The sequence below is a fragment of the Microcaecilia unicolor genome, chromosome 1 (assembly GCF_901765095.1).
Source record: "Microcaecilia unicolor chromosome 1, aMicUni1.1, whole genome shotgun sequence".
NCBI lineage: Eukaryota > Metazoa > Chordata > Amphibia > Gymnophiona > Siphonopidae > Microcaecilia > Microcaecilia unicolor.
Window position 1 is genome coordinate 121347826 of NC_044031.1, and position 19379 is coordinate 121367204.

At 42.6% G+C, this 19379-nt stretch overlaps 1 protein-coding gene across 1 annotated transcript in view; it reads right to left on the reverse strand.

The window, feature by feature from the left end:
* Window positions 1-744: 744 nt before the first annotated feature.
* Window positions 745-19379, reverse strand: part of ADAM22 (ADAM metallopeptidase domain 22) — a 661757-nt gene continuing 643122 nt past the window's right edge. Inside the window, exons 29-30 of the mRNA XM_030199706.1 lie at window positions 5064-5187; window positions 745-3924 (exon numbers count right to left, since the gene is read on the reverse strand). Of these exons, the coding sequence (XP_030055566.1) occupies window positions 3904-3924; window positions 5064-5187 (145 nt within the window). The 3' untranslated portion in view covers window positions 745-3903. The remainder of the gene's footprint in view (window positions 3925-5063; window positions 5188-19379) is intronic.

The window sequence follows — 19379 nt, forward strand, 5'->3', positions numbered from 1 at the left end:
AAGTAGCAATCGGTCAAGAAGGATGAAGTTAGACCTTTGGATCTGGTCATAACCAGGTCATTAGAAACTTTAGCAAGGGCTGTGTGTACCATACTGCTTTGTTTTCTTGACCCCCCCCCCCCAAAAAAAAAAATGTATCTGCTGACATCCCTATAAGGTACCAAAATATACAGCAGCTCCACCTTGAGCTCTGTACCTGAAAAAGGTGTGCACTAAATCCAAAATCCTTTTTATGGCCTATGCAAGCAAGAGGTATGAGCTTAAGGAATTAATTAGGAGTGGTGGTGTGATACAGTGCACCTCTGCTTCCTATTAGACTATGTTCATCTCTTTGCAGGAATCTTGAAAAAGCCCCATACTTTAATGAGAAAGACTGACCTAAAGATGAGAGAGAACATTGAAAGGAGTTTAAAATGCTGTTAATCACATTTAGAGACGTTTGAACATAGGAAAAGTTGATTGCCAACTGTAATGTCTTGTGATTTGATGAATATAAGAGTTATCCACAGATGATGCTGTATCTATGCTTTTTAAGTAGTAGTATGCACCTTCTTCAGATGATAACTTCAACATGTAAGGTGTCTTCACAAGTGAATGATGTGATGTTCAAGGCTCATGTGTAGTTAAGAATTTACTATACCTTAAGACTAATATAATAATAATAATAAAAAGCACAGTGAAATGCATAGGTATGTAAAAGGTTTATATATACTAATGAGATTTAAAAAAAACATTTGGTGCTATATAGAATCCATTCTAAACAAGTGAGAATCCATGTTTATTTAGTTTAAGTTTTAGTGCTTATAGCATTTGTTTTAGTCACAGAATATTTCCAAGGCTTTATAATGGTCCCTAATTAATTATACACACAGTACTGGTACAGAAAGTTACAGTATAGGCAGAATGATTAAAATTGATGAACCTAGCGCTTATAAGCATTATAAAATCTTGCCAATGTGTTACATTCAATTTTACTACAAAATAACACACTGGGATGAGAACCAATCTCAACCAACTGTACTAATATTAAAAATATAAGTTCTCATAAAAGAAAAGTAAGCATATGAAAAAATGGGGGTGGAAAAAGCCTCAAGAAGCTTCCCAGCAATAGACAATCAGCTGGTTGAGCAAGACTTCCTCATCATTGGCATAAAAACCTCCCAATGCTGTATAAATGTTTATTCAATTTCAAAAGTTATCAAAATTTAGAAATACTTAGCTGCATAGTGTCTTTCTCCAGACTGACTGACGGTGGCCAGTGTTTCATTTTAGCTGCATCGGGGTCAAACAGTCATAGATTTCAAGTTCGCTACTGTTTGACCTCGATGAAGCTATAACGAAACACTGGCCACTGTCGATCTTGGTCTGAGTTGGATTTGGAGAAAGATACTATGCAGCTAAGTTTGACCCGGCTGCAGCTATAACAAAACGCTGGACACTTTTCTTTTAAGAGAAACTGTATTTGTAATATTACATTCAATTTTGTCAGCCATGTCATAATTAGCATTGCAAGACTGCTGACATCCACATACATAAATGTGCCTGCACGATTGTTCCTCGATTTAAACAGAATGAATGAAATGGCACATAAACAATTGAAAATGACCAAACAGAAAAAGTTGTAGTTTAAGCGTAAGCATTTTTACCCTAGCCCTGTGTAACAGAGCTGGTATGTACAGCATTTAAAACATTTCTGCACCACTTAAAAAAAAGTCAGGATTCTGTGTAGACACACCGATTTAAGGGAGCTGAATTTTTCAGCTCTGGATTTGAATTGCCCCAGTTTATAAAGTCATTGACAATCACTTTGTCAGTCGCATGATCATGTAATCAGCAAAGATGAATACAGAGTTTTTATTTCTTTCACTGGGTCTTCATTAAGGGCAGTTCTGTCCAGCAAAGTTAACAGATATGGGCAGGAATTCACCAAGCAAGCTCACACGAGAAATGCAAGGCCATGTTTTTACAAAAATCACTTCTAGATATGTAGTGACACTTTAAGAAGTCTAGGATTGGAGAAAATGCCCACTGTCATAGGGTATAGCATGTTTTCTTCCATTCTTCATTCTATTCTTTCAAGTTATATATTCAAAATAAATGTATTACAATAAAACGAGTCTCTAGCACTATATATGCACTTGATTCTGGCAGATATTTGATATATTGTTGTGGTACCTGTCATAAATCTCTCAGTGAGCAACAGTTAAGATATTTTCTTCTAATATTTAAAATAAAATATCCATTTACGTTACCCTAAATCATTGCAAAATAGTTATCAAACGGTTTTGTTGTTATTGTGATGGTGGTGATGGTTTCATTCCACTTCCAGTCTGATTCTATTTCCCTGACATTCTCCAGCGAGGGCTTCTCCACATGGAAAAAACTGGGAAACCAAGCAGTTGGAGATTCTGAGTTGGATATTTATGTGTGTGTTCATACATAAAGAAAGATTGCTCACCTTTGTCCTGGACACCATTGACAGTCAGTCTAGTCCTTTGAACCAGGATGTTCACCAGAGTTAATCTCTGCCATATATACTGATATTCATTTATCACCTATCAAATTCCTAATCTAAGATATGATACCTGCATATTTCTTCTTCCTTTGCATGGAGTCTTATTTAGTAACCACAAAATTCATACCTTGCTGAGCAGCATAGCTCTCGCACATAGAGATTTAAGCACTAGAAGAAGTGAAATTGGATGATCAGATCAACTGATTTGATATTTTCTGGCATGTTTAACACCAGTGTCTGAAGTAGATATATTTAATCACAATCTTAGCCTTGACAGGGATTCCTGGTACTCACAATTTAATATACTGTACAGTATTTGTGTTGTATATTTTGGCAAGACATACTTGAGGTACAGGAGAATGCCTGCCAGTTGTAGCAGTCTAAAAATGGGATAGCAATGTAATGCTTAGTATTAGACTGTTTCTTTACAAAGGTGACAAAGGGCCCTATTTACTAAACCATGTTAAGGTTTTGCAATTAATGCATTTTACCTGTTAATTTCTCTCTACACTAATTGTTGTAGGGCCTTCTTGGTACTTGGGACAGGCAGCAGTGCTGGTCATGCAGGATGCAGTTGACACTTTATAACACCATCCATTTAAGTGGCAAGGTGCCCTCCCCAATCTTTCTCCACCTCTGATATAAAATTCTGTATTAAGTATTTAACGTGGAACTTCATACTAGCTGTTAATGTGGTGTGTTAACTGGTTTCTGAGTTCTGAATTAAAACCTGTGTTAAACATCCAATGTGGTCTAGCAAATAGGCTCCAAAATGCACTTACCTTTGCATGTTAAGATGTTCACACTAATATGCCTGTATTTGTGTAATGGGAAATTATGAATGCTAAAGGTCAAAAGGTTATAGTTTTACTGAACTTTGAGGAATAAGAGTTCCTGCAGCAAACTACATGCTAATTTCTAATAGCTTCTTGAAAAATAATGCTTTACATGTTGAAAAATTAAAATCAATAGAGTTCATGCATATAATGCCGACTACAGTGCTTTCGTGCTTCTGAGAACAGTTTCTTAATAGTCCTTTTGAGGGAGGGTTGGCATCAAGTGCATGGCAAACTGAATTTTCCTGTCATGGTTAAAAATTATTCCTGATGGGGATGCTTTCTACATTGGTCATGCAGAGTACCACAATTTCTCACAGATCCTGTCTGTTCAGTCTGTGGTTTGTTTCCATTGCTCTTTGATAGGATTCCAGTCAGCAGCAAAAGGCTGTAGGGTGTAGACCATAGAACATGCTCTCAGTGGTATCTGATGATTCCACGTTGTGTGGGATCTGAGTCTCTGAAGAGCACTGACCAGGTGATGACGATTCAATGTCTATAAAAGTTGGAGGCTGGCTGAAACTGAGCTGACGCCATATGTAAACCTTGGATTTAAATGGAGGTCTCCCACAGCTGCAGCAAATAAAGAACACGGTGAAACAAGTATATAACTAAGGTTAATGTTATAATAGATCTGAACTGGTGGCTGTGTATTAAAAATGAAAATAAAATACCAGTCACGCTGCAATTACATATCGATCTGAAACACTCCTAACCAGACATCTGAAGTTAACCTACTGCACTGTGCAGGCTGTGGGGATTGGATTTCTAGGTAGGTGGTGCTGGTGAAAACAGCCTGTTAAGCTATGTTTGGCACTTATCCAGCTCTGAAGGACCGCATAAAGACAAGACTGAGTTTTAGGCTGTCCTATTTAGGTTGTTATCCTAGCTGGTTGAGTGCTGAAAATTGGTATTTAACCAGCTAAGTATCAACCCTGCCCCTGGAACGCCCACAGAATAGTTGGTTTTGGTTTGGGTGCTAATCAGGAATTTTAAGCAGCACTATCTGGTTATGTGTAACAAAATGCCCAGACAAGCAATTTAAATGGCCAGGAGCAGCTCCTGGCCCTCTAAATCATTTTGAATATCGGGCCCTTAGAAATTTGTTTCAGGCCATATCTATAGTATATAGTCCAGTGTTCGCAGCTCTATTCTCATGATGTTTGGATATCCAGAATGCCTATGCAAGAGACAGATATGCCTACAATAAAAGCTGTTTATCCTAAGCTATTTCATCTATATTTATTGTGGAGATCCTGAAAGCCAGAGGAGACAGTGTGTCCTGAGGACGGGTTTGAGAAGCCCTGGTAGAGTCCTTTATCCTTCCACATACTCTTCAATCCCTTAAATACCCAAAGTTACATACCACACATTTTCTCTTACTAAGGTCAAGTATATATATGTAGTAACATCATACCTTATACTATGAGTTTGTCATGTTGGGCAGGCTGAATGGACCATACAGGTCTTTATCTGCCATCATCTACTATGTTACATAGATAATATTTAACAGTAGCTAAGTATATACTTTTATGACAGGGGTTATACGGGAAAACAGATATTCAGTCACTATTTACCTTCTGGACACCAGAACCACCAGAGTGAATCAACCCCTTTGCCTTTTATTTTCCTTAATTTGAAGGAATCACATGATTTCTATGTAGAGTGCCTCCTTAGTTCACTTGAACTGTAAATATAAAAGCATGCCATACCCTTGCACTTTGTCTGTTAGGCTTCTTCTCCTCATCGGGAAGCGGTGGCATTGGATATGGATATTTCCTGCTGGAGGCAATAGATCCAGTAGAGGAGTTTGGAGACTTGGTGGGCGATAAAGTCCTGAGATATTGAAACATGGGAAATAAACATAGGATTTTTGCTTTTACAGAGAAAATATTTGCAATTTACTATAGACACTAAAAAGCAAAACAAGTATTTTAGTTATGCAGGGCCATATCAAGAGGTACATGTTGGATGTATTGGTAACATAAAGAATGGCTGAAATAGTACTAACATCTGGAGGTCCTGCTCTCAAGTTTCAAATTTGTTTTAATTCAACAACTGTTTCTCAGGTGCTGTATTGAAAACATTTCTGAGGATTCCCGCCCCCCCCCCCCCCCCCCCCATACAGCACTTTACAAAAGAATTCCTAGTACAGTGGCAAATTAAGTTATTTATTGATAGGAGGTGAACAATCCTGGTAGAAAACCTGGCCAAAAGGAAAATGAAATTTACAGGACGTGTAGTCAGAGGTTCTGATGTCAAAGCAGCTAATATACTGAGCAACATGAAAGACAGCAAAGGCGCTAGTGGAAAGCAGAGAGCTGTTTGGGTCATGACACTGAACAAGACAAAGGAAACAAGCACAAGGAGAACTGGTGCGCCATTGTTACCAACATTTGGTATTGAAGATGATGATAATAATGATATTTTACTGTGTTCATGCCCAGTATATTGGCGCAAAGAAAAATGCTCTATTTGAGGAGCAGAGGTGAAGTGTAGTACAGTTGCTTGTATTCTTTTCCTTACCATACCCCTGCCCAACCATCACTGTAGGATTGCCTCTAAACAGCAGAGTTGACAAGCAACACTTATCTGCTGCTGTGGCTTTCATCTTGGCCAGTTTTCATCTACAGTCAGAACTTTGTGGAGCCTCATAGACTCACAAGCCCTGCTGGCCCCATATGACTGCGGAAAAAAGCTGACAGAGAAGGAAGAAGCAGTAAGCAAGCACTGCTCACTAAAATCTGCCAGTTGCAGGATATTGAAGGGGGAGGGGGCAGAAAATGGACATATGATTCCATCCCCCCACCCCACCCCCCATGTGCTGAGGGAAAATGAATGCTTTGGTTGGGGGGAGAGAACACAGAGGGACAGATTGCACTATAGTTGGGGAGGCAATGTGATTATGGCAGGGTTGTGGAAAGAGATGATGATAATGATACCAGGGAACAGAGGAAGGGAAAGTGATGAAGCTGAGACTGAGGAAAGAAGGAAGGGAAGGGTGCCAGGGGAGGAAAAGGAAAGGCAGACTGCTAAAACCGGGAATGGGTGGAGAGGAAGGCTGATTACACCAGAGAGCCGGAGAAGGGATGGTGATGTTTTTACCTTGAAAGAAAACCCATGCTGAAGATGTGCTGTAACATGAAAGAAGTTGGGAACTATTGGTCTAGTGATCTGGCTGCCCAAATTTACCAATAGGTGAATTCATGAAAATGAGGGTAAGTACTTTAAATGCAATATTTTACAGTGCTTACAATATAACGTGAGAGATGGGCTTTATTAGAAAGATCTCTAATTCATTTTTTAACAAGTTTAATAGAAGTTTTGCTTTAAAAAAAAAAATCAGGTAAAACAATCTCAGTCGGTGGTCAGGCCATCTTTTGTGAAGGACGGACACAAAGTGCTAGTCATGCAAGTAATGGTAAATAACAAGCCAAAACTCCTCAACGATGACAACAATTAAAATGAGCTTCTGTAAAGCAACTGAGAACAAGCACAAACAAGTCTGTGAAGGGAAGAGGTAATTGGAGTCTCCTGGGAGATGCTTCTTTTTGAGGGCAATCACAAAATGGCATTGCTATCTGTTCAGATAGATGTAGAAATAGACCATGACTGACAGGAATATCAAATAAGTGACTAAACATTACTCCTGAAATAATAGTCATTTAATCCAGGATGAAGATGAAGGAGTAGGTTCCAAAGCACAGGTTAAGATTAATTTTCAGACAAAAACAGAACTCCTAACAATTCATACACCTCTTTGAACCACTGGTGCAGTAAACAACAGGCAGAGATGCACTCTCTCCAATTAGTAGATAGAGGAGCTGGTTCATTCGTAAGACGGGGCTTCCAGGGAGATGGGTCTTTACAAGTTACAGCCCTTTCTGCACCATTGAATTCTTTAGAAAACATACTATCTACTTCAAGGATGACCTGGTGTAGAACAAAGCAATTAAAACACTTCTCCGCTATTGTCACCCCTCTTATCTGTCATATCCTCAATCTATCACTTTCCACTGCCAACTGTTCCTGATGCCTTCAAACATGCTGTGGTTACACTACTCAAACAACCTTCATGAGACCCTACCTGCCCTTCCAACTAAACATCCCATCTCCTTCCGCCCTTTCAAAAGTCAAGCTACTTGAAAGTACTGTTCACCACCACTGCCTTGACTTCCTTTTCATCTCAAGCTATTCTTGATTCACTCTAGTGTGGCTATTGCCCTCTACATTCTACAGAAACAGGCTTTGCCAAAGTATCCAGTGAGGCCTGTTCCTGCCCAGATCTAAAGGCCTTTACATAAGCCTCACCCTTCTTGATCTATCTGCTGCTTTTAACACTGTTGATCACCACCTACTCCTTAATGTGTTATCCTTGGATTTCAGGGTTCTGTTCTACTTTGATTTTCTTCTTACTTGTTCTATAGCATTTTTAGCATATGCTGTGGTGTAGGGTTACCATATGGCTCCTGAAAAAGGAGGACGGATTGAGCCAGCCGGGTTTTACTTCCATTGCTTTCAATGGAAGTAATTGAGCCAGCCGGGTTTTACTTCCATTGCTTGGAAAGCAATGGAAGTAAAACCCGGCTGGCTCAATCCGTCCTCCTTTTTCTGGAGCCATATGGTAACCCTACTCTGGTGGATCCTCCTCCACTGCTATCCTACTATCACTTATATGCTGCTATCAGGGCTCTGTATTGGATCTCTTCCCTCTCTATACTTGGTTCTTTGGTGCTCTGATCTCCTTCCATGGTATTCAGTATCCTCTTTACACTGATGACTCCCAGGTCTACTCTAGACAGGGAATTTCACCAGGAATCCAGTCCCAAGCGTCATAAGTACATAAGTATTGCCATACTTGGAAAGACCAAAGGTCCATCGAGCCCAGCATCCTGTTTCCAACAGTGGCCAATCCAGGTCACAAATACCCTTCAAGATCCCAAAAATGTACAAAACATTTTATACTGCTTATCCCAGAAATAGTGGATTTTCCCCAAGTCCATTTAATAATGGTCTATGGACTTTTCCTTTAGGAAGCCATCCAAACCTTTTTAAAACTCCACAAAGCTAACCGCCTTTACCACATTCTCTGGCAACGGATTCCCGAGTTTAATTACACATTGAGTGAAGAAAATTTTTCTCCAATTCGTTTTAAATTTACTACATTGTAGCTTCATCGCATGCTCCCTAGTCCTAGTATTTTTGGAAAGTGTGAACAGATGCTTCATATCTACCCGTTCAACTCCACTCATTATTTTATAGACCTCTATCATATCTTCCCTCAGCCGCCTTTTCTCCAAGCTGAAGAGCCCTAGTCACTTTAGCCTTTCCTCATAGGGAAGCCGTCCCATCCCCTTTATCATTTTCATCGCCCTTCTCTGCACCTTTTCTAATTCCACTATATCTTTTTTGAGATGCGGCAACCAGAATTGAACACAATATTCAAGGTGCGGTCGCACCATGGAGCGATACAAAGGCATTATAACATCCTCATTTTTGTTTTCCATTCCTTTCCTAATAATACCTAACATTCTATTTGCTTTCTTAGCTGCAGCAGCACACTGAGCAGAAGGTTTCAACGTATCATCAACGACAACGACGACGACACCTAGATCCCTTTTTTGGTCCGTGACTCCTAACGTGGAACCTTGCATGACGTAGCTATAATTCGGGTTCCTCTTTCCCACATGCATCACTTTGCTTGTTTGACATTGCTACCTGAATGTCTCACTTACAGGGACAAAGCTTTTCCCCACCCCATCCCAGTGGGTTCTGTCTCCATCCCCACCCCATCCCTGCAGGTTCGTCCCCACCCCATCCCCTCAAGCCCTGTCTCTATCCCCACCCCATCCCTGCAAGTTCTGTCACGGTCCCCGCCCCGTCCAAGCTCCTTCCCCATGGGCTCTGTCCTCATTTGCAGAAGCCTCGAACAATTATGATTTTATATTTAAATCTTTTTATTAAAGTATAAAAAGGAACAATATGCTACAAATTACAAATAGAAAACATTAATAACAGTGAGCAATATAATAACCCTCTTCACCACCACCCTCTACCCTTCCAACCCCAACAATAGCTGATTTGTACTACTCCAAGGAATGATAATCCACCCTGTTAAAATGTCCAGGGGTACAAAATACACCCCGTTCCGTATGCCCTAGAGGGGAGAAATATGTTCTATGAAGCACTATCTAGCTCTCCTGTCTTCCACAATCCTTCCTTCAATAGAAGATGTCTTCTTAGAAGATGTGTTGGTAGCAGAATGTACATGCACTTGTAAGTCAGTATAGTCACATTCATCTGTACCCTTGTCTTCCACCAGCAACTCTAGATTCTATTCCTTTTATCTTACTGCACCATATGCCTGGAATAGACTTCCTGAGTCAGTACCTCATGCTCTATCTCTGGCCCTATTCAAATCTAACTAAAGGTCTACCTTTTTAAGAATGCTTTTAACTCTTAACCCCTCATTCACCTGTTCAATACCCATGTTATAGTAATCATTCCCATAAAAAATTAAACTTCCTAATCCCTTATTTGTCCTCTGTGTCTGTCTTGAGTAGATTGTAAACTGTCTCTTATGTGTTTGTGTACAGTGTACATCCAGTAGTGATTTATATAAATAATAAGCAGCAGCAGTAGTAGTAATTTAACTTTATTGTATTTGTTGAGAAAAATTAAGCAAGCATTCCCTTTTGGCTTGTAATAAAAATACAATGTTGAAAGTCCAGTCCCTATGGAGAACCCAGTTGAGTTTCCAGGTCAGGTCCTATGTATCCAGCCCCCCTAACCCCCTCCCCCCCACCCCACCATTCCTCAGATGTCCCTGGTGGTCCAGTGGGTCAAACCCCCACCCACCTAGTGGTCTAGCGGCCCTTCCCTACCCCCCTACCTTCAGTTGGAGGGAGGTGGCCTTGCTTTTTGCCTTTATTCTGCCACGGAGAAGCAAGCAGAGCAGCAACCCACAGTCTCAGGCCTTGTAAAGGTTGGGCCATGGATAATGAAACCTTTACTGCCAAGCTGTCAAGTGGGAATGCAGGGTTTCTGAATGGCTGGATTCTGGCCTAGTCCCTGGACAAAGAAAAAGCAGATGGATTGTGGCCTTTCACCTCCTTTTCACCATATGAAAAGTCAAGAGAATATTAAGGCCCTATGAAAGTCCAGTGGGGAAGAGGATGCAGATTGAATTCCTTCATCCACAGCTGGGACAACCTGGAGGGGAGTTCTCCCTTGGGTTCCAAAACACTGTGATAGAGTAAGGAGATGCTTTCAAGTGTATTGCAGGCCTGAAGAGTGATTCTTGACTGTTGGAGCAAGGAAGATTCTGGAGTGGAAAAGGAAAATAGGAATTCTAATATTGAGAGAGAAGAGAGAAAAAGGAGAAAAGGAGCTTCTAAGTGCTTACATTTTTTTCTTTCTTTCTTTTAATTTTGGTGCCTGTAATGATAACTGTTTTATTCTGCTTTTAATCACCAGTAAGGCCTATTTTTTGCAGATACAGCCAAAACCTGGACTGGATCTATTCTTATTTAGATGATTGAAGCATGCTTTGAAAAGACAGAGGTACACAGATACTGTGGGTCTTGAAGCTTGTCCTTCCCCCACTCCTCAAGACCCAGAAGTTAAGGAGAGTGGTCTCCCTTCTTAATATTAGCCTTTGGATATATCCAGTAAGAAAAGGTACTCTGAGGACTGATAACATAGGAATCCTAGGGCTTAGTACTGAGAAAGGCAAGCAGGAAGACAGCAGCTGTACAAAAGAGAGAAAGTTTTAAGAAGTCAATAGAAAGTGAAGGTAGGCATTTGGGGGTCCTTTTACTAAGGCACATTGAAAAATGGCTTGCGGTAGTGTAGGCACGAGTTTTTGGCACACACTGATCCATTTTTTAGTGTGCCTGTAAAAAAGGCCATTTTTTGCCAAAAATGGACGTGTGGCAAAATGAAAATTGCCACACGTAAAGACTCACACAGTAACCGGGCGATAAAGACCTATGCGCACCAAATGCCACTTGGCGTGCCTCTGTTACGCATGGCCGAAAATAACAAATGTTTCAGATGCGCACCAAAAATGAAATTACTGCAAGAACCTCACGGTAGTCAGGCAGTAACTCCATTTGGGTGCACATAGACACTTACGCGGCTTAGTGAAAGGGCCCCTTGATGTTTTCAGTTATGTTGGAATGAAGAGTCTCATCTGTACCTTGTGATCCTTTGTTGTATCCTTTCTGGTGTCTTCTTTTGCATCTCTTGAGTGTGTGTGCTATGTGGGTTTGTGTTTGTTCTTCTTTAGTTGTTACTAATTGCCAGGGCTATTTTGTGCCGGTACACACCAGTACGGCATATTGGCACCTTCCCCCCCCCCCCCCCCCCCCCCGGGCGAGTCCTACACCCTTCCGCTCACTCCCCTACTTACTACTATGTCGGACTCGGCAGTGCGAACGGTGCAGGCAGCGATTGAGAAAGGCTGGCAGTGTTGGAGCTTTCCTCTACGAGTCCCGCCTACGTTGTTTCAAAGTCCTGTTTCCGTATAGGCGGGACTCGCAGAGGGAAGCTCCGATGCTGCCAGCCTTTCTCAATCGCTGCCTGCACAGTTCGCACTGCTGAGTCCGATGCTGGCAGGCAGTGGAGGAGGAGGACGGGCTGCGTGAAGAAGAATCGCTGGACATGGGAGAGCGGAGGGCAGGGGAGAGAGGAGAATCACTGGACATGGATGGGAGGGCAGGGGAGAATTGCTGGACATCATGGGAGGGGAGGGCAGGGATGAGAGAATTGCTGGACATGGATGGGAGGGGAGGGCAGGGAAGAGAGAATTGCTGGGCATGGATGGGAGGGGAGGGCAGGGAAGAGATAATTGCTGGACATGGATGGAAGGGGAGGGCAAGGAAGAGTGAATTGCTGGACATTGATGGGAGGGCAGGGCAGGGGAGAGAGGAGAATCGCTGGACATCATGGGAGGGCAGGGAAGAGAGAATTGCTGGACAAGGAGGGGAAAGAAGAGAATCGCTGGACATAGATGTGAGGGGAGGGCAGGGAAGAGAGAATTGATGGACATGGAGGGGAAAGAAGAGAATCCCTGGACATAGATGTGAGGGGAGGGCAGGGAAGAGAGAATTGATTGTCATCGATGGGAGGGCAGGGCAGGGAAGAGAGAAGAATCGCTGGACATGGATGGGAGGACAGGGCAGGGAAGAGAGAATTGCTGGACATAGATGGGAGAGGAGGGCAGGGGAGAGAGAATCACTGGACATAGATGGGAGGGGAGGGCAGAGGAGAGAGGAGAATTGCTGGACATGGATGTGAGGGGAGGGCAGGGGAGCAAGGAGAATCGCTGGATATGGATGGGAGAGGAGGGGAGCGAGGAGAATCGCTAGACATGGCTGGGAGGGGAGGGCAGGGGAGAGAGGAGACATGCTGGACATGGATGGAGGGGAGGGAAGACAGGAAGTAGATGCACATGGATGGGAGGGCAGGGAAGAGAGGAGAAATGCTGGAAATGGATGGAGAAAAGAGCAGGAGATAGAGGAGAATTGCTGGACATGGATGGATGGAGGGGTTGGCGGGGAGAGAGGAGAAATGCTGGACTTGGATGGAGGAGAGGGGAGATAGAATTATTGCTTTATATGGATACAGGGGAGGGAAGAGAGGAGAAATGCTGGACATGGATGGAGGGGAGGACAGACGAGAAGTGCTGCACATGGGAGGGAAGAAAAAAGATGATGGACATGGATGGAGATGAGGGAAAGGGAAGAGAGGAGAAAAACTGCACATGGATGGAGAAAATAGGCAAAAGCTGGATCCACGTTATACCTCCTCCAGTCAATTCCACAGAGGAAGACCTAGCTTTTACTTATGGATGTATGGCAAGAAATGAAGAAGAAAGGAGGAAAGTAAAGAAATAAATGGAAAGGAAGCCCTAGAAACGGAGTTAAGGGAACAGATAGAGAGCAACAGAATCAGAGACTGGGACCAATATGGATAGAAAAACAAAGACACCAGACAACAAAGGTAGAAAAAAATCATTTTATTTTCATTTTAGTGTTTGGAATATGTCCAATTTGAGAATTTACATCTGCTGTCTTATTTTGCACTGTGTATACTGGAGCTGTATCAGCTTACAGAAATGATTTATAATGAAAAAAATCACGTTATTTTTTTCTCCTATACTAGTATAATATTTTCAATGATGTCTGTTTATATGCGCCATGGCTGGTATAAGGGGTGTGGCCAATGGGGGTGTGGCTATCATAGGGGTTGAGCCATATGTAGTGACCCCGCCCATAATTGGTACCGGCACCTTTTTTTCTACAAAAAAAAAGCACTGCTAATTGCCCTAGAGTTTCAATGGCAGGGGAGTGTGTCTGAGTGTGGCATGAATACAGTTTACAAAAAGCTGGGTGTATGTGGTTATTTAAGTAATATGAGTGAAGGTCCAACGAGTAAGGTGCAGAGTGGGATGGTGAGCAAGGACTCAAGAAGGACAAGGGTTGAGCAAAGGGTCTAGTGTCAGTACTGGGAGACTGAGTACGGAAAAGGGCCAGAAGGCTGGGAGAGTGAGTAAAGGGAGATACTATAGAAGAGAAGTAGGGGAAGGGCATGTAGAACCCCAGAAAAAGCAATAGAGAGGACTGGCAGGAGCAGGCGTCTAGTATTAATGTGGAGGAAGAGAAAAACACTAGAGACGGCAGAAGAAGGATAGGGAGGACATCAATAAAGGACGTTAGGGAAAGAGGAAGCAGAAGGAAAAAGAAGTGCTGACACACCTGAGGAAACAGCAGGTACATCTTAGACACTGCGGAAGCAAGCCATCTAGTCCATTCAGTTCCCTATTTCCTTGTACAGTTTGGGTTGCCTCTGGCCATAGGCGCCCGGTATAAGAGGCTTGGGGAGGCTATCCACCTTATAATTGAAAGAGAAAAACGCCTAGATTTCGACCCAAATCGGGAGATAGACATTTATCTCACAAAAACGAATAAATCGGTATAATGGAAAGCCGATTTTGGACGTTTTCAACTGCACTCCATCGCGGAAGCGTACAAAGTTGATGGGGGCGTGTCGGAGGCTTGGCAAAGGTGGAACTGGGGCGTGGTTATCACCCGAACAGAGATGGGGCGCCTTTCGCTGATAATGGAAAAAAAGTATGCGTTTGTAGCTAGAATTTAGGGCACTTTTCCTGGACCCTGTTTTTTCACGAATAAGGCCCCAAAAAGTGCCCTAAATGACCAGATTACCACCAGAGGGAATCGGGGATGACCTCCCCTGACTCCCCCAGTGGTCACTAACCCCCTCCCACCACAAAAAATGATGTTTCACAACTTTTTATTTTCACCCTCAAATGTCATACCCACCTCCCTGGCAGCAGTATGCAGGTCCCTGGAGCAGTTGTTAGGGGGTGCAGTGGACTTCAGGCAGGTGGACCCAGGCCCACCCCCCCTACCTGTTACAATTGTGCTGCTTAATGCTTAGACGTCCAACCCCCCCAAACCCACTGTACCCACATGTAGGTGCCCCCCTTCACCCCTTAGGGCTATAATAATGGTGTAGACTTGTGGGCAGTGGGTTTTGAGGGGGATTTGGGGGGCTCAACACACAAGGGAAGGGTGCTATGCACCTGGGAGCTCTTTTACCTTTTTTTTTGTTTTTGTAAAAGTGCCCCCTAGGGTGCCCGGTTTGGTGTCCTGGCATGTGAGGGGGACCAGTGCACTACGAATCCTGGCCCCTCCCACGAACAAATGCCTTGGATTTATTCGTTTTTGAGCTGGGCGCTTTCATTTTCCATTATCACTGAAAAACAAAAACGCCCAGCTCACAAATTGTCGAATAAAACATGGACGTCTATTTTTTTCAAAAATACGGTTCGGTCCGCTCCTTCATGGACCCGTTCTTGGAGATAAACGCCCATGGAGATAGACGTTTTCGTTCAATTATGCCCCTCTATGCCTCCCCAGCCGCAGCAGGATTGATCAGCTGTTTCTCATTCTCTGAGGGGCATTTTTCTTGAGGTCCGCTCACTTGCAAAATCTTTTACCTGAAGTTGTGATTTTCCTCTCTCCCCTGCCCAGGTCGTCCTTGCGAACTGGAAGTGAAAGCAGCATAGCAATGCTCACTGAGGCAGGCATGCTCTGCTGAAGTTGCTTAAAAGAATACAACCAGTGCTATATATGTCTTTGGTGTGGGAAGAACTTCTCATTCGTGGTGAGCTTGAAGTGAACAACATTCAAATGAAAGAGAACAGGTTTGGAGGGAGGTGTGCAAGTGAGACTGGGGAGAAATAAAAAATAAATAGTGTAATTGTTAAAATCTTTAAATGGTTCAAAGTTTTTGGTTTTTGTTTCTGAGCATGTACACCGAGAGGAGGGCATGACTGCAATGATGTGTGCATAATTATCAGGTAACCTGAGATATCTACAGCTAAAAGCCATTTCATTGGCTGATGGTTCCAACAGAGGTTCAAAGAGGAAGTTTAGCTGAGATAGTGTTGACAGAGCTGGTAAGTGAAAATCTGATTGCTTTTTTTTGTGTTTGTTTTTATATAAAACATTCTCCTTGGATAGGAAGAGTTTGTGATATGTGAAAATACATTTTGCTTTAATGAAATTGCTAAACTTTAGAGTCAGAGACTTATCAATGAGGGATACATACAGTGCTTTTTTTGTGCCGGTGCAGCACAAAAATGTCATAACAAAACTCTGTAAGCCACATTGAGCCTGCAAATAGGTGGGAAAATGTGGGATACAAATGCAATAAAATAAATAATAAATAAATAAATATCTGGTCATTAATAAAAGGAGCTCATTGTGAACACTATCCATCCTAAAAGGGTGTTTTGTGGCTCTACATGAGAATTGTGATATTATGATCCCTTGTTTCATATTGTTGACAGTCTGCATTTTCCGTATGGGTGGTATATTGGTGTATTAAGGTCTGCTCAGTGTAATATAGGTACCGTAAGGTTCTGAGTGTGTTTTTGCACAAAGTTGTGCACAGTGTTTTGCAGTTGAGTGATTGTGGTTAGTATATGCTTTGAGCAACCACTTTATTCTTTGACATATGATACATATCTAATATCTAAATTTAATAAAAGGTATTAATTGTGACTATTTTATTTTTACTTTTTTTTCTGTGTGTTGTCAGACAATTATGGATGTAAGCTCCGCCCCTGACCACACCCCTGACCACACCCCCTTTAGCCTCCCCAAACAGTTCGGCCAGCGACCGCCTATGCCTCTGGCCCTCCAGAGATGGCATTCGGTGCATTTCAAGTGTCTGCCGACTATTTCCTTACCTCCGGGTGTTTAACCAGTACAGCAGGAAACATGGCCTAAACCCAGACTGCAGGGAGAAAGTCAACAAGGATGAAACAGAGAAGGTGCCTCAGTCTGCTACTCTTGCTTTGACTAAGCCACACAGAGTAATGCACCACATTATCTGAACATCCAGCCATTCTGAGCCAGAAAAGACTGAACCAAATGGTCTGTTCAGGTTCCTTTGGCCTCCACAAGGAGCTATATCTACATCTGTAAGACATCCAGTGCTCAAATATGTGCAAAACCCAGAAAAACAGAAAGCACGTACTGCTTCCACCATTGCCAGTGTAGCGCCCTCTTGTTGCTTTGGTGATATCACAGTTTGGGCAGCAATAACAAAGATGTTTTGGGTTACAGTGGTTAAGTGTTGGTTTCTCCTAAACTGTGATACACATTGGACTAAACATAACATAACATAGTAGATAACGACAGATAAAGACTTGTACGGTCCATCCAGTCTGCCCAACAAGATAATCTCATATGTGCTACTTTATATGTATACCTAACCTTGATTTATCCTAGCACTGCAGCCATTAAAATTACCAGTGCTCCCTGCAAATGCTACACAGAAAGAGGTTTTACAAGTTTCCTTTCAAACGACAAATATATTTATTGCACAAAACGTATTAAAAACAACAAATTAACCCGGCTTTAAAATGTGTCTTTGAGACAGTAAAATACAGTAGTAATTAAAAGTTATTTAAAAACCCATTATACCATTGTATTTAAAACCCACAGCTGTATGCAAACTCTCTTTACAGAACTGCTAATTTACATGACAATTGTTGTTTTGCCTGCTTTGAACCACTGTATTTTGGGAATTAGCGGGATACACGTAACATATTACATTAAATTGTTGTAGGATTCAACTTTAAGACTGCTTCCCACAGAACCTGATGTGTTAACAAGGCTACCAGTTTTCTCAGCAAAAAGGCATCAGATAAGTATCACACAAAAATTATTTTTTAAACTTCAATTTTAATTTCAGACCCTAAAAATGTGTTGCTTTGTGGTAAAACCTCTTTTTTGTTTCTGCTCTGTCCTCAGTTTAACTCACTGCAAGAGGCAGAGCTTGAATAAGACTACACTCTGATAAACCAGGCAAGTATTGTCAAGATCAGCTCGAATACTCAAAGCTTAAAAATGTTCCCTTTAAAAATGTGTGCACATTCTGATTAAAAAAACTTATCTCCTCTTCCAAGCATCCTCTTATGCTGGCACGCTTCCTCACTTGACCAGACCAGGAACCAGGATCAGGAAATCCACTGCCAAACACGTAAGTACCTACTTTCTTACTTTAACAAACCAATGAAGAAGGCTAACTCCCTTTGTGAAGTGCTCCCATGTGTTGCCAAAGTCTTCTTCTAGAACCTATTATATAGTTAATTAACCCCGAAGAAAATAAAAAAATAAGCAAGTGTCACTTGCTAAAAGCCCTCCCCTTTAGAGTTGGAGTGCAGGACACTATCACACCTGGGCAGGACACGTTCAGCCAATCGCTGCCAGCACCAGTCTTCTTCAGCTTTGCTGCCTGGGTAAAGAAAGACATGTTTCTCCAAACCTCTTCCTTGAAACCTAAGCACTCAGGTCCAGGACTTTAAAATTAGGGTCAGAAGTTATTCACAGTAACACAGTACATGCCGGCAGATAAAGACCCACATAGTCCATTCAAGGTAGTCAGAGCCGCATCCACCACTCTGTGAGGGTCACAGCTACCATGCTTAAACACTGGTTGGCAAGTGTTCACCATTCCAACCACATATTCTATCCCCAAATCTCTGGCAATCCTGCCTAGCAACACTTGCCAGAGGAGCCTTCTTTCTGCACAGCCCTAAACTTCCAAATCACAACCTTAAAGCTTAGTTGCTGAGGTTCTCCTTTAAGGAGCTGTGCTAGGCAGCCTCAAACAAAACAGGCAGGCTTCCAAAGCTTGTGCAGCTCTGCCTTTTTAAACAAAATTCCTTTTCCAAAGAACTGTCCAAAATTAGCCCAAAATGTCTAATTTTCCTTTCAAGCCAACAGGAACTAGCCTTAGCCAAGTAAATTAAGGCCTCTAGCATACCAAGGGTGGGGCGATCCGCCCTGGGTGCAGGTGGCAAAGGTGCCCCCCTGCAGGATAGAGCACCCCTGGCTATCTCCTGCTGAATATTGCCGGTTAAGTGCCACTCAACTGGCCAGGAGCCATTCCTGACTGGTTAAAAGGATTTAAATATCAGGCAGACAGTAAACAACATGTCCCATCTTCCTCGTGCCTGCAGCCAAAGCAGTGTGCTTAATTCAAATAAACACACCCTTTTCAGCTTCTAATACTGTGCCCAAGCTTTAAAAACGCCCCTAGTACTCCACAATCGCACACACACTCATACACATATATTAAAATTGCATTTACAATCAGCTGCCTGTTCATCTGTGCACATGGCTTTTAGGCGCATGCACTGCATTCCATGTTATGCTCGACATTCACCTGTCTGCATGCACACTCCCACTGTGATAATGTGCTGCCCAGAAATGTTGCCAGCCTGCCCAGCTTCCCACACAATTTCTAACCAGCCACCAGTATAGCCCTTCCATCACACAGTACCCTCCCTGCTGCTGAATGTGGCTCATTTAACACCCAGAGCCCCAGAACTACCATCCGCTATACCTTGTGGGTTGTCTGCTCTGCCACAACAGACTTCTCCCATCTGGACCCCCCCCCCCCCCCCCCCCCACGGTACCTTACCA